Source organism: Leptodactylus fuscus, chromosome 7 (assembly GCF_031893055.1).
Source record: "Leptodactylus fuscus isolate aLepFus1 chromosome 7, aLepFus1.hap2, whole genome shotgun sequence".
Lineage (NCBI taxonomy): Eukaryota > Metazoa > Chordata > Amphibia > Anura > Leptodactylidae > Leptodactylus > Leptodactylus fuscus.
Genome location: NC_134271.1, coordinates 114,954,125 through 114,968,451, shown reverse-complemented (window position 1 = coordinate 114,968,451; position 14,327 = coordinate 114,954,125). Strand labels below are relative to the sequence as shown.

General features: G+C 39.8%; 1 protein-coding gene across 2 annotated transcripts in view; it reads right to left on the bottom strand.

The window, feature by feature from the left end:
* Positions 1–254: 254 nt before the first annotated feature.
* Positions 255–14,327, bottom strand: part of SPTB (spectrin beta, erythrocytic) — a 67,331-nt gene continuing 53,258 nt past the window's right edge. For both annotated transcript variants that reach the window (XM_075282842.1, XM_075282843.1), the window contains exons 24-36: positions 13,925–14,055; positions 13,240–13,444; positions 12,062–12,436; positions 11,519–11,763; positions 10,604–10,742; positions 8,403–8,487; positions 7,946–8,142; positions 6,906–7,003; positions 5,776–5,845; positions 3,532–3,803; positions 2,442–2,615; positions 2,028–2,070; positions 255–780 (exon numbers count right to left, since the gene is read on the bottom strand). In XM_075282842.1, coding sequence (XP_075138943.1) covers positions 619–780; positions 2,028–2,070; positions 2,442–2,615; positions 3,532–3,803; positions 5,776–5,845; positions 6,906–7,003; positions 7,946–8,142; positions 8,403–8,487; positions 10,604–10,742; positions 11,519–11,763; positions 12,062–12,436; positions 13,240–13,444; positions 13,925–14,055 — 2,196 coding nt within the window. In that variant the 3' untranslated portion in view covers positions 255–618. The remainder of the gene's footprint in view (positions 781–2,027; positions 2,071–2,441; positions 2,616–3,531; positions 3,804–5,775; positions 5,846–6,905; positions 7,004–7,945; positions 8,143–8,402; positions 8,488–10,603; positions 10,743–11,518; positions 11,764–12,061; positions 12,437–13,239; positions 13,445–13,924; positions 14,056–14,327) is intronic.

Genomic DNA, 14,327 nt, shown 5'->3' with positions numbered 1-14,327 from the left:
ATGCATTTGGGCAAGTCTGGAGCCATAACTGCTAGCCCAGTGAAAGTCTGGCCACCTGCTAAACCAGACAGCAATGGGCTAAAGGTAGTTTGCTTCAGGATACAGTACAACTATACCACATATCCACCAAGTACAGACTTCCACCTGCTGACCCAGTCAAGTACAATTTTTGGTGGCAAAATGTCATGACCATGGAAATAACATTTGAGCAAAGCTTCTTTGAGACATGCAACCTATAATAAGCCATTCAATACTACAGACAAGATGAAACAATATATATTCTTGTAAGGTAAAAACAGGAGGACCATTTGTTGAAATGCCTATATTGATACTGGTGCTCTTCTATACTCTCCACCATTAAGAGTGGAAGCATGCCACACACTGTTTAGGGTGCCATATTCTGGACTGAACCAATCCATCCATTTACACAACAACTGACATGCTATTGGTTTGGTCCAAAAATGATGGGTGCTGCTACTGTGTGTAGATGATCCACTTTTAGCAGGAACTCATGATGAAGGAGTGATTTCAGGTGGTCAGAGCTGACCCCTTCCAAGGAACTGTAGTGCTCAGACGGTTTCTTGTTAGAAAATAGACAGTACTTGGGTTCCTTAAATACTATTTTTTGGATGGGAAGAGACTGAATCTTTTTTCCTTCTTCTCTGGCTTGCCCTCCGTTGCAGATGTGGAAGGGAGAGGCAGACTTTTAGACTTGGGTTTTTGATCAGATGTCTCTGCTATTGATGTTCTAAGAGTATCAATCCAGGTTTGACGATCAGCCTAAAATATATAAAAATTAGGTTGGAGAAATTACATTTAAGAAAGGAGTGTGTGCAATGCCTCTAGGGGAGGATACACTTTAAATAGGGACGCCTGTACAAGATATGGAATTGGAGCAGCATGGGGTATTTATTAATATGGGTGACTTTTATATCTGTGCTGCAGTCCGAGTATGAAAGGCTAGACTTGGACAGCACATGGTACATACCAAAAGACATATGGAGCATTTCTGGTCCTATTCTGGATCAAAATATTACATCAATGTACAATCCAAAGTTTCTGCAGACTGCACACTGAACACACAAAGATCTATACCTGTCTTACTTTATGCTCCATGGTTTATGGTAGCACTACCAATACCATGACACATCATGGATAGCTTATAGATGCCCATCTGTAAAGAGGACCTTCCACCACCCCGGTCAACACTTGGCATCCTTCAGTAGGGGCTGCTCCACTGATTCTAGCACAGTTGGAATTTATTTCTCTAGCCCCCACCATTCCTCAGCAATTGGTACTGTAAGGGCCCGTTCCCACGATGTAACACGTGCGCTCATTCTGACATGTAAACACGTGTCAGAGTGAGCGCTTCAAAACAGAGTCCCATTGACTTCAATGGGTGCTGTCTTACGCGTGCTATACATTGAAATCAGTGGGAGGCTTTTTAACCCATTGATTTCAATGTGTTACGTGCGTTAAACGGAACCCATTTGTCATTGGGATTCTGTTTTGAAGCGCTCACTCTGACATGTGTTTACGTGTCAGAATGAGCACCGCGTTACATCATGGGAACGAGCCCTTAGTTTCAGCACCAAATATGCTAGTTAGGGCTCGTTCACATCTGCGCCCGGTCTCCGTTCATGCAGGTTTCCATTTCCTGCACAAAACTGAGCAGGAGACGGAAACCTGCAGGACTCTTTCAAACCCATTCATTTGAATGGGTTTGAAAGATGTCCGGCCGTGAGCGTTTTATACTCTCCGCCGTGAAATCGTTTTTTAAAAAATCGGACACAGAGTCGGACATGCAGTATTCTGTGTCCGATTTAAAAAAAACTTTCGCAGCGGAGAGCATAAAACACTCACTGGCGCTCACGGCCGGACCCGGTCTGACAGCTTTCCGTCTTCTGCATGCAGAAGACGGAAAGCTGAGAACGGACTCTGGGCGCTAGTGTGATCCAAGCATTAGGCTCCGTACTGTCAGGTGGGCGTGCTCCAGCAGTCCAAACATTCTGATATATTCAACTTACCTCATCTTTTCCTTGGAAAAGCCACTCATTGCCATCACTCAACCTGTAAAATAAAAGCACCTTATTCATTTATATGTTCAAAATCTAAAGAGTGAAAAGCAGCAATGCAGGAGCAATGTGAACATGGACATAGAATTTATCATTTAAAATATACTTTAATATTCAACATGTAAAGTATAACAAACCCACTAGATACTTTGTCAAAATTCTTAGTGTTAGACGTTATCCTGTAATTACTTATCTAAGGTTCTATGAGCTAACTAGATCTTTAATGCAGATTAGTAAAGTTTGGTATAACAGAATAGACCAATTTTTTTCACGTAGCGATGGTCACTTCGGTGATGGATACAAGAAATAGAGATATATTGCTACATAACTGGACAGATAGTGTCGGTATATCATATATCTATTTACCTTAGCCTGAAGACATGTTTTTTCTTCTTATAGTCCGCCACTGCCTCACAAGACGCACTGCCCAGGAAAAGAGGCTCTTCATTTTGTATAGTTTCATTTAGGGAAAAACTCTTAACATCTTTGTAAAAAAATAAGTCATTATCTTTAAGTGCACAGAAGACATTGTGCCAGGACCTGCAAAAAAGAAAGGTGCCATAAATATATTTTTTTAATGTGTTCGTTTTACTTTCAAGACTTCAAAGAAAGTGAAAACCGAGTCCTTTTAATTCTATATGTGGGTGCAGATAAAACAGTTACAATTACGTTTCTTGGTATCGGACTGGGCTTTTATATTATTATTATTATGTTACAAAGTCATTATATCCATAGTGCTGATAAACATGTCACTGACTGGAACAGAAAGGCAGAGGACCCTGCCCACAAGGGCTTACAATCTACAAGGTAACGGGTATAGTAGGTGAGGGCAGAAGTTGTTTAGAATTTACTATAGTGGCAGGATGGTTACTGTATAGGAGGATGGAGTTTTTCCTGAAGAAATAGATCTTCAGGTTTCTCTTGAAGATTGCAATCTTAAACAACAGCCTGATGTGTTGGGTTAAATTCCAGAACATGTGGGATTCACAAAAGAGATTTTGAAGAAGACTGTGTGAAGAAGAGATAAGTATCCTTCTGGGATAAAAGGGAAAATTCTACCAGTGAAGACAAGGAACACAAGACTCTGCAGTATGCGTGTAATCTTCTAAGCAACATTCCAGCAATCCTGTTATTTCATAGTAATAGCTCTAGGACTTGCTCTTACATATTTCCTCCAAAGAGAATAGTGCCTTTAGGGCATCGCTTCCAATCAGAACCACCAATATTGTATGATGCATTCATACATTAACGTAACATTATGTTGTCAGAATTTTTAGCTATTTTGATCTTGATCTGTGTGTACAAAGGACATCTGTCACATCATGCACTAACACATTTGGAACAGATCAGCAGTTACCAAAGTAAAATTATGTTTAACCCTACAAATGGAATCAGTTTTCTGTCTCATTTAGCGTATTTCTCCCACAATGTTCTGTATAGTGAAAGCGTATTCTACCTGTTTTGTGCTTTCTTGAGTGGTCCTTCCAGGTCGTGTTTCCTGTTTAAGTATCCTTGTATTTGAGCACTGACAGAACTCGGCAGACTTGCTGGAAGTGTAGAAGTCTCTTCTGTTATAATCACAGTGGGGTGTAGTACACTGGGCTCCGGCTGCCCTGCCTGTTCGGGCTCTTCTTCATCCTTTGTGCTCTTCCACTCTTCCACTGTTATCTGTGTCTCTTCTATAATATCCTCTTTGCTGGGGTATTCATATTCAATGACTTCTTTTTCCTAGAACATTAATAGTATGAAAGCAATATCATAAAATGTCATCACATCATTACAGAATCGTTAAATCTTGGAGACAGGATTGTGAGAATTGAGAGCTTTTGAAAAAATAGCTATTCAGTATATAGGACAAGATGAAACTCAGTAGAACAGAACTGCAGTTATCCTCAAACCACTGACAGATAGCGGGACGCTGTGCTTGGTTATTTCCCATAGAATCTGAATGGAGGGGAAGCATGTATGCTTGACCACCGCTTCATTCATACATGAAATAAGGGACCCCCATTTTAATGACTGATGGTGAGGGTCCCTGTGATCAGACAGTATTTTTAAAGTTTGTACAGATATCTACTGTTTTAAAGGGAATGCTGCCTTCGCTCAGGCATTGCATGACTCTTTTACCCTCCATATATACTGAGGCTCCACGTTAAGCAATGTACAGGAGTATAAGCCATGTATGGTCTGAGCCATGTGTTTGTCTTGTATGAATTAAAATGGCCACCGTGACATACATTGTAGTAAATTTTTATATGCTGGGTTCTCTTCAGACCCCAGAGTATAATAGGTGGATGCACAGGGAAGGTTACAAAAATTTAAAAGAATTATGTTTACTTTCCTTTACGTCTTTTGGGCCGACTTGTAGCATCTGGCGCTGGCTCCTGGTGACGTTATGTGTCCAGGGTCACCGCTGAGACCTATGATTGGCGTGCCCATGTGACCGCTGAGGCCCAATCACAGGCCTTGGCGGTGATCACAAGCGCATGACATCACCCAGGAGAATGAAAGAGAGCACCAGATGCCACAAGAAGGCCCAAAAGAGGTAAAGGAAGGCAAGTATAAATGGTTGTTATTTTTAACACACTCGCTGGGCCTTCAACTATTATAATCTGAAGAAACTCCAGAGTATAATAATTTCACTTCTGGGTCATACAGAACTTGCTCGACCAGAAACAAATCAGAGACCTGAGCCACCTGAACCCGAAATCTAAACAAATCTTGGAAGGATCGCCCATCTTTAGTCATATGTTGTAAATGACTTGCAAAGTGAGTTTCAACACATATGAGTAGTTGTAGCAGAGTTCAATTTGTCATGTGGTACAATGCAAAAATACTGTATATACTCGAGTATAAGCCGACCCGAATATAAGCCGGGGCCCCTAATTTTACCACAAAAAATTGGAAAAACTTATTGACTCGAGTATAAGCCTAGGGGGCGAAATGCAGCAGCTACTGGAAAATTCAAAAATTAAAATGGTCGGAGTTTTTGTGTGCAGTAGATGCTGGGAAAGGGTAAGGGGAGGGGGTGTTTTGGTTGTCTGTCTGCCCCTTCCCTGAGCACTGGGATTTTTTTCCCCCCACTTGGAATTGAGCCTGGCTGAATATAGGGTATCTGCAGTGCTCCTATTAAACCCTTCCTGACGGAACAGGAGCACTGCAGATCACTTATATTCAGTAGACCGGACACTTTCAGACACAGGGATACCTAATGTGTTTGTGTTTCACAGTAATTTTCTACTTTTATATGTTTTCTAGGGAAAGGAGGGATTTAGAACTTTTATTTATTTTATTATTTTTTTTAAAGCCCCTTTTTTTTCACTATTTTATGGGAGATTATATACATTACTATTGCGGCCCCCCCAAAAAAAAAAAAAAAAACTGTGCTGAAAAACTTGGCTTATACTATGTAGTATATATGGTAATACAGAACCATTACAAATCCAGATTAAAAGCTGTGAAGAAAACATATATAGATATAAGTAATAACTTTGATTGTTTGCATGCAAATTAATCTGATCATAATGTCATGTTAATAGGCCAGACTTTACGCATGGCAATGACAACAATCAGTAATGTTCTGCAGCACAAATTCTAATTTTTCATTATTTGCAGCAGTTTTCTGCACTGCAGCTACAACATGTTGTGTTGACGTGAATCCGAGTTTAGTCTACAGGTAGAATAGTATGTCTCAGCTCACCTCTTCTGGTTCTTCCACTGTTTGGATGGGGATTGGTTCTAAGTATTCTCTGACTTCTGTTGGCTGTACACTGGGAACAGAATCATATAAAGTGTATTTATTTCCTCCATAGTAGAACACTTTAGCTACTAACAATAATCATTTGTTCATTTGCATATATCCATGTCTGAACAAAATGTTAAAACAACTCTAGCCTGGCTTGCTATCGATTCAGCTTCTGATAATTTATGGTAGGAAGCTCAGTTGCCAATTTCCCTTTAGGACCCATTATGGGAAATTAATAAAAATGTCAAAAAGAAACGTGTATGAATTGGGCCATTGCCTGATATTGTCAGCCAAGCAAAGCATGCAAGTTCATGGCGAATCAGAGTTATAGATACTATAGTCTAGGGCTACTGTAGCTTTAGAAAACAGAACTTCTTCTGTTACTACGGACTGTACATTCAGTAGCTGTATAGCACCATAGATAGGCACCATTAGGACACGTGCTAACCTAATGGTGGCAAGGGTTAAAGGAAGTCTACCGCCACCAAAATCTCTTTTTAACCACTTATATGCTTCTGTAGGGTGCTTAGTGTTATAGTAATCAAACCTGTTCTGTGTCAAAGGGCAATTTTGCTACTGATAAAATCAACTAAGGCCCTATGTAGCAGGCTGCATAAAAAAAGCATTGCGAGAAAAACCCCTGCAGAAACACATTGAGTTTTTTTTCCCCGCAGCACTTTTCACAGGCAGTCTACAGAGGTGACTCCTCATTGCAATAACCAGCTCTTTACTAAATAGCTAAGCGAAGATCACTCCGCACAGAGAACTAAATGATCCTGAGTCTTTCGTTCTTTTAGTTGCTATGACTCCTAGTATTTCTTCTATCTGCTATGAGCTTGTATGTGTTCTTTTCTTGTAATATATTACTGTATTATCCATGCTGCTGTAACACACTGGATTTCCTCATGGTAGGGCTATTAAAGGATTATCTTATCTTAGCAATGGAGGAGTCAATCAGGAAGCAGAAAAAAACATATTTTATTCACATGAACCCCCGACTATCTGACTGTGCTTATAGTGCAATAAGGACTGCTCTGGTGACACACACCCTTTAAGAATAATTAAAATATATTTTCTATTCTTACTGAATTTCTGCCTGGACTTCTCTTGTTTCAACTTCAGCGGCCTGAGCCATTTGTTGAATCCTGGCCTCTTGGTATTTACGAATTTCCAGCAGTTCCAACTGAAAAGGAAATATCACATGATAAATATACCATTCTGCACATTATAGTGGCCGTCAGCCATCATCTCTCATGTATAGAACTTATACATTACTGAAAATAGTATTAAAATACCTCACACAACAGGATAACTCTATTTTGAAAATGTGGCTTTTCTACAGCTTTTTTTGCCCTGCAGTGTGTGAATAAGATTAACCAAAATCTCATTCACTTTGCCGGTACTGTAAAACAAAGAGTTTTCCTTCCACTGTTTTTCGGCAGCAAGCAAGAACGCTGCGTTTCTTCAGTCTAGAGTTTTAGCCATAGGCTAAGCCCACACATAGCAGGCCACAACAAAAAAAGCGCTGCGGGAAAAACCGTGGTAGCAACATATCATGTTTTTTTCCTGGTTGGGGATCAGGTCAGGGGGAGCAGCGCAGAATCCTCATCTGCTGCACTATATTTTGAATCTCTTTCCTATAGCCCGGAAACACATCCATAAAAACTATGGTTGTGTTTATGGGGTCATACAAATGTACAGGACTATACTTGTATCTGCAACTGTGGATAAAAAGTACGACAGGGAGCATGAGGCCTCAGACGTGATACATATAGGTACACTTGCAGATAGTTTTTAAAGGAATTTGGCAGGGAGGTTGTTCCAAACATTTTGGAGAACTAAGCCCAGCTCTTCTGTGGATGTAGGCCTGCTCCAATAAACTATTAACACGTCTATATTTGAAAGCATTCTTACTGTGAAGTATTTTTCATCCCCTACCTAAAACGTTCGCAGTACTGTACATATACATTTATATATAACCTGAAGCTTGGTTGGTATATGGACAGCTGGAGACCTGATTTGCTCCCAAGCCCTCAGTTACTACTTCTATTCATTCAAAGGGATCCAGAAAGCTGTACCACAAGCAGCTGGTGCGGTGTTTCAGTGTCTCATGTTACAGACATACCGTAGTCAACCTTTCAAGTGCTGAAAATCTTTCTTCCCATGTCGCCGTGGACTTCTCAAATGCTTCATGCTTTTTTAATAACTTCTCCACATCGTCGACACTGTTTCCAACATGTGTGGTCAACAAGTAAGGTTCCTTGGCTATTAACCAGGCCTCGGCCATGGAGGCATCTCTTGCAAACTGACAAACTTCCAACACTAAGAAGAACATGAAGATGATATAATTATTGTTATTAATATGTGTAACATATGAGGCTAGCTAAGCTGACTATGCTTCTTAATGCAGACAAAGGTATATTGGCATAAAGTATTCCATTTCCAATTGTTTGCCTGTGGGTACATTAGAATTTCCTGATATATTTGAACATAGTGTCAAATGCAGTGGGAAAATAGTCTAACGCAGAGAATTCCTGCCAATCTTCTATCACACCACTAGGTGGCACTGTGTAGTTACTCACAAACATTGAGCCATTCCCATCGCTTGTCCCATTTCTCCATCATCTCTGCCCTTCTTTCAGCAAGCTCTCCAAGCTTCTCCCTTATCTGTCCAAGAAACAGATTACAGGTTAATATCGGAGGGGAGTGCGTGTACAAAAAAATCGTGTAACATCCTGGAGCTGAACTCACAAATCTGCAGGTGGCAGAACTGTGAATGCAGCTTTGGGCTATAGGATCAGTGCAAGGAAGGTCATAGAATATACTGTATTTCAAAGGTTGCTCAACTTCTTATAATAAGGTGAAAGAATTGTCCATGTCCTCCTCATCATAGAGTTGTTAATGTTATCATCGCATATACTGTACACTGTGCAAATATATATCTGCCCTACAGTGATAAGTGCGCCATATTGTTATAATGAGAACAAATGTCATTATAGGAGTGTAAGTAAGACGTGAGGTCAAAAAGACTGGTAACTGGCTTACAGTGAAAAAATAATATTGTCCGCACTGTTGTGGACCACTGCTCGTATTAAAGGGGTTGTACTAGAATTAAGAATATTTCCACGTGGTGGATTTAGCAAAATCTGGCATGTAAATCTTGCTGCTGTCCACAGAAAGTTTTCCTATGCCTATTCACTTTAATGGGAGATCTGGGAGGAATCTGCCCAAATATTGGGAAGGATGCTTCTTTTTCTTAATTTTTCAGCTGGCGGAAGAAGAGGCTGCCTCCAATTGGAATGAATAGGTGGAGGATTTTTTTTTGCAGTTGATTCTGCTACAATAGTTGCACCAGGTGAATTTACTCTAAGCCCCCAGCATGTACATTTCTCTGTCAAGTGACAGTAAGGTCTTAAAGAGGACCTTTCACTACTTGGGGCACATGTGGTTTTATATACCGCTAGAAAGCCGTCAGTGCGCTGAATTCAGCGCACTGGCGGCTTTCATGATCTGTGCCCCCAGTGAAGAGCTATTGGTGCCAGTACTGTACTGTACTGACTCTTCACCGTCAGAAGGACGTTCCTAACAGTCAGTCAGGAACGCCCTTCCTCACAGCAGCATCTATAGCGTTGTACTGTGAGAGCTGTGAGGAACACCCCCTCCCCTCCTGACAGTACTCGTCCATAGACGAGTACTGGGGGAGGAAGGTCTCTCACCTCTCAGCGTCATTACTGGGCGGTAAGCAACGCCCCCTCTCACAATACAGCGCAATAGATGCTACTGCAAACTAAAGACGCAACTTTTCAGACAAGCCTAACACAATGTCTAATGTAAACCCTTAACCCTCCTCTGTCCCCGCTCCCACATTTCCCCACATGATATGATGTCATCTCATGCTAACTTTATATGTCCAAGCTCCATCCACATGTTACAGGACACGACTGGTGACGGCTCATAAAGTCTTATGTTTATGTAATGACAGTCACCTCTATTACAAAAGTGTCTGACCTCTGTATAAGCAATACCGCCCCTGCTACCTCTTGTGTCACCCCCTCTACCTCATAGATTGTAAGCTCTTGCGAGCAGGGCCCTCAGTCCCATTGTGTGAAATGACGTTCTTTGTAATGTATCTTTGTGTCTGTATTTGAACCCTACAAATTGTACAGCGCTGCAGAATATGTTGGCGCTATATAAATAAAATGTATTATTATTATTATTACTGTGAGGAAGGGCAGTCCTGAATGATGTCAGAAACACCCTTCTGACAGTGAAGAGCTACGGTATCGGCACCAATAGCTCTTCACCAGGGGCACAGAAAGGGAAATCCGATTTGAATTCAGCGCACTGTCGGCTTTCTAGCAGTGCATTACACTTCATGTGCCCCAGGTGGTGAAAGGTCCTCTTTAAAACTGACCCACTGACCACATACAAGAAAATTAGCAGCAATGTTAATTTCTGTCTCATGTATTTATTACATGTCAATCTTTTCAGTGTTCTTAAAGGAGTTGCACAGGATTAGAAAAAGATTCAAGACATTGCACCACACTTATGCACATTCTGTCTGGAATTGCAACTCAGCTTTACTGAAGTAAATGAGGCTGAGCTGCAATATCACACACAACCTGTAGACAAGTGTGGCACTATTTTTTGAGCTACATTTCTCTGTGCGACCCCTTTAACTATAGCTTAATCCCATTAGTCTGCTGTCTTACTACAGCACACCACTTTAAAGAACTGGATCTCACTTAAATGGCAGAGAAAACCATCATCTATGTTACTTTACCTCTTCTGATGCCGGGTGATTACGAGCCAAAAGAGTTTCACCTAACTCAACACAGCTGCTATAAGTCGTGTTTCTGGCTTCAATTTCAGCCCTCAGTTCCTGATGGTGTTTTATTAGAAACTCAACAGAGGACACATCTCTGTGAATCAAAAATAGCACATAAACACATTTTTTGGCAACAGTTAAGTGCACCTGTTAGATCCACGCAAGGGTGGCAGCCATGTTATTGGATGAACCATTCATGAGACCGAAGCCTGTAGTGATTTGTATCAGATCAGTAATACAGCAATGTGACAACTCACGGCCTGAATACATTTATATGCACCAGGAAACTACAAGTATGGCTCCATAACAAAGCTATAGATTTATACATTTTATCTTTCATTAAATTAATTTAGTTCACAGAATAGAGATACAATCTCATAAGAATAACGTATCTTGACAAATTTGTATCTACAGTATTCTTGCTCTTGGTGTATTGCTTTAGGCTAGGGATACACAGCGACTTTGGTTGTGACCGCCATCTTGCAGACAATGATCGCCGGTTGCCTTGTGATTCTTTCTCTAATATTAGTGGATGGAGTCGCATTATGATACTATGTGTGCCACATTACGGATTCTAATTGCAAAAAAGTTGAATATTGCTCAATTTTTTGCGTGATGATCTTGGCACCCTCAAGTCACAACGAGACTCCATTTACTAACATGAGTGAAGGAGTTGAAGGGCGACAAGGCAATCATTGGAGACCGAACTATTTAATTCTTTTTGTGTTAATTATTAGTTCTAATGACATCAGTCATAACTGTTACTTTGATATGTTGTATATATATATATATATATATATATATATACACATACTTAAATGAGGGTAAATAACTACAAATATAAGATTGTCATGTAGATAAGTCATGTACCTTGGCTTCTCCTGGGTTTCAATCTGCCTAATAATACTTTCCATCCAGAGCATTAAGTTGCGAACCATGCTGAAGAAATGGAACTTCTCGGCAGCGCTGCTCAGTTCCGTACGGCGGCCATCACAGGCATCCAGGAGGGCTCTCCAGGCCTCTGTCACTTCTCTCTCCTTCTTCTGTATCTCCATTGCTTGGTCGCCTGCATAAGCTGCATAAAGACGCGTTGCTGTGTCTTGGAAATTCTGAACCTGTAATAATAAAAATCAAATCTTTAAAAGATATAGTATTATACCCAAAGGACTCACAACTTTCGGCTCATTCCTGCTACTATTTCTAAGGCTAGAGTCACACGAAAGAGGTGCAGAACGACCGTGAAAAAAAGTGTATGGAGAGATCTGTGAAAACTGACAAAAATAGAACATGAAATACATTTTTAGGAGGAATCTGTATTTAAAGGTGTTACCTTTTAAATGAGAAAAAAACAGCCTACTTGGCCTATTATGTATCTAAGAGCTGGTACGAAAGACTTGTAAGTGGTATACATACCTGTGAACCAATGAAATGAATGCCCCGTTCAAAGTCTGCATGGACTCTGTGCAATGTCTCTGCAGTGTGCACATCTGCACCCAGCTCCTCTGGTAACTCCTTGTGCTTCTCCTCGATCATGACCAGGATTTCTGTTCCATCATAGAAGTATTTGTGTAGGTCATAAGACGCAGACAGGAGCTGAACACGGGTGTCAATCAGTTCCAGTAGATCAGCCCAGCTCTCATTCAGGTTGTCTTTCCATTCTGCAATGGTGGCAGCTTCAGAATGACCGGCATCAATCAGTTCCTCAATTAAAATATTCACATTGTCTATACGTTCTTGCCCAATTGCTCCTGTCTCTTTTGCAAAGTCTCGGAATTTGTCCCGAAGTATCTATGGGGAAAAAAAGACATTTTTTTAAATCAAATTTTTATGTTTAACACACACACACATATATATATATATATATATATATATATATATATATATATATATATATATATATATTTTTTACCTTTTTTAATTTTCCATGTCGCTATGTATATTTTAAAATAGTACTATATCCTGCAGTTTTTGACTGACCCATGAATTGCAGGGGCTCTTAGCAGAAATAATTTATATCACAGAAAAGACAAGTAGGATTGCAATAGAAGATAACACCTTTGTAGATAACACCACTGACCTATCATTGCATCTCCTAATGACAATAGATGATATCTCAGCTTATCTACTTTCACTCTGTACAGAGCATGTCTACAAAACTGTCAGATTCAGACTATTACTACCTATGGCCATGACTATACTGTAAAGCATATTACTAAATAGCAAGAAAAGAAATTCAGGCAAGATGTCAGACCCTATAATCATGTACTAAAATAGAACGGAAAAAACAACAATCAGAATGACAGCTTAAACAAAGTGATAGATTTCACTAGTCCCTCAGACTCTATTGCCCAAGTGTCCATATATACCTTGCTCTAACCCTGGTGATATGGGCATTGAGAAACTTTATTTCTTAAATACATGCAGTAATAATCCAAAAAACATATTACATGTTTATTCAGGTTCCTTTATCTAGCATTACCTAAACTTCAACACCCAAAGAGAAAGAAGACTAGTCCCAATCTATGTGAAGCGTACACAATCCCCCAGTATGTACCGGAGACTTGCAGAGGACAGGCATAAAGGACACTTACAGTCACGTGATCTAAATCTTGACCCATTTCTTGGGATGAGGCTTTGATGTCCCGCTCTGCAATCCACTGCTCCAAGTCTTCCACCTCACGCTTCAGCTGAAACATGTGATAATGGTTGTCCAGTTTCTGTCTGCGCTCCTCTGCCCTGTCCCTTAGTGCCGCATACTGTTTTTCCAGATTGTCCTGGTGTCGTATTATCTGCTCACTGTAGGTAGAGATAAGTGTTATGGATATGTTTTGGTCATGTCATGACCCTGTAAATAACATTTCTTTTGTCAATTATTTCTAAGCGTGAATTCAGTTCAGATGGCCGTGTGTGGTCCTGGACTAACTACAATAATAATAATAATAATAATAAATTTTATTTATATAGCACCAACATATTCCGCAGCGCTGAACTACATCAATTGAACTACATCAACTCCATCTTAGTAATCTATCATGTTGTGAATTATAGCCCGACTGAGGGTCTACTGCCCTGCACCCCATATTTTTACAACAGGAAGGCAAGACAGCAGACCCATCCTTTCAACCTTTTGGGAATATGCTTAAAAAGCAATTACATTCAATAAAGGTTGAATAAAGTGCAATATCAAATGATCATGTCTTGCCCAAAATACAAAATGTGAAGTTTTTAACCTGAATAATTGATTATTTATATGTACCCATGGTTGTCTCTACATACCCATCAGGATGTTCTAATGCCAGGAGTTTCTGAGATTGTTCTGCCAAATCTTTGATATTTTTTCCATATTGTTCCACTCCATGTTGCAAAATCAGGTGTTTCTTCAACATTAGAACCACACTTTCTTCATCCTGTTAAGAGACAATGTGAGGATGATGGTTAGATGGACATGTGACCAATACGTCATATCTGTATCGGCTATATATGACGTATATGATATATATATATATATATATATATATATATATATATATATATATATATATATATATATATATATATATATATATAATCTCTTTAGTCGGCCCAATAATCTTCAGAACAAAGTTTATGAGGGTCAGGTTACTGATCTCTATGAATATATTATATATTTATAATATAAATTAATTACACATACATATTC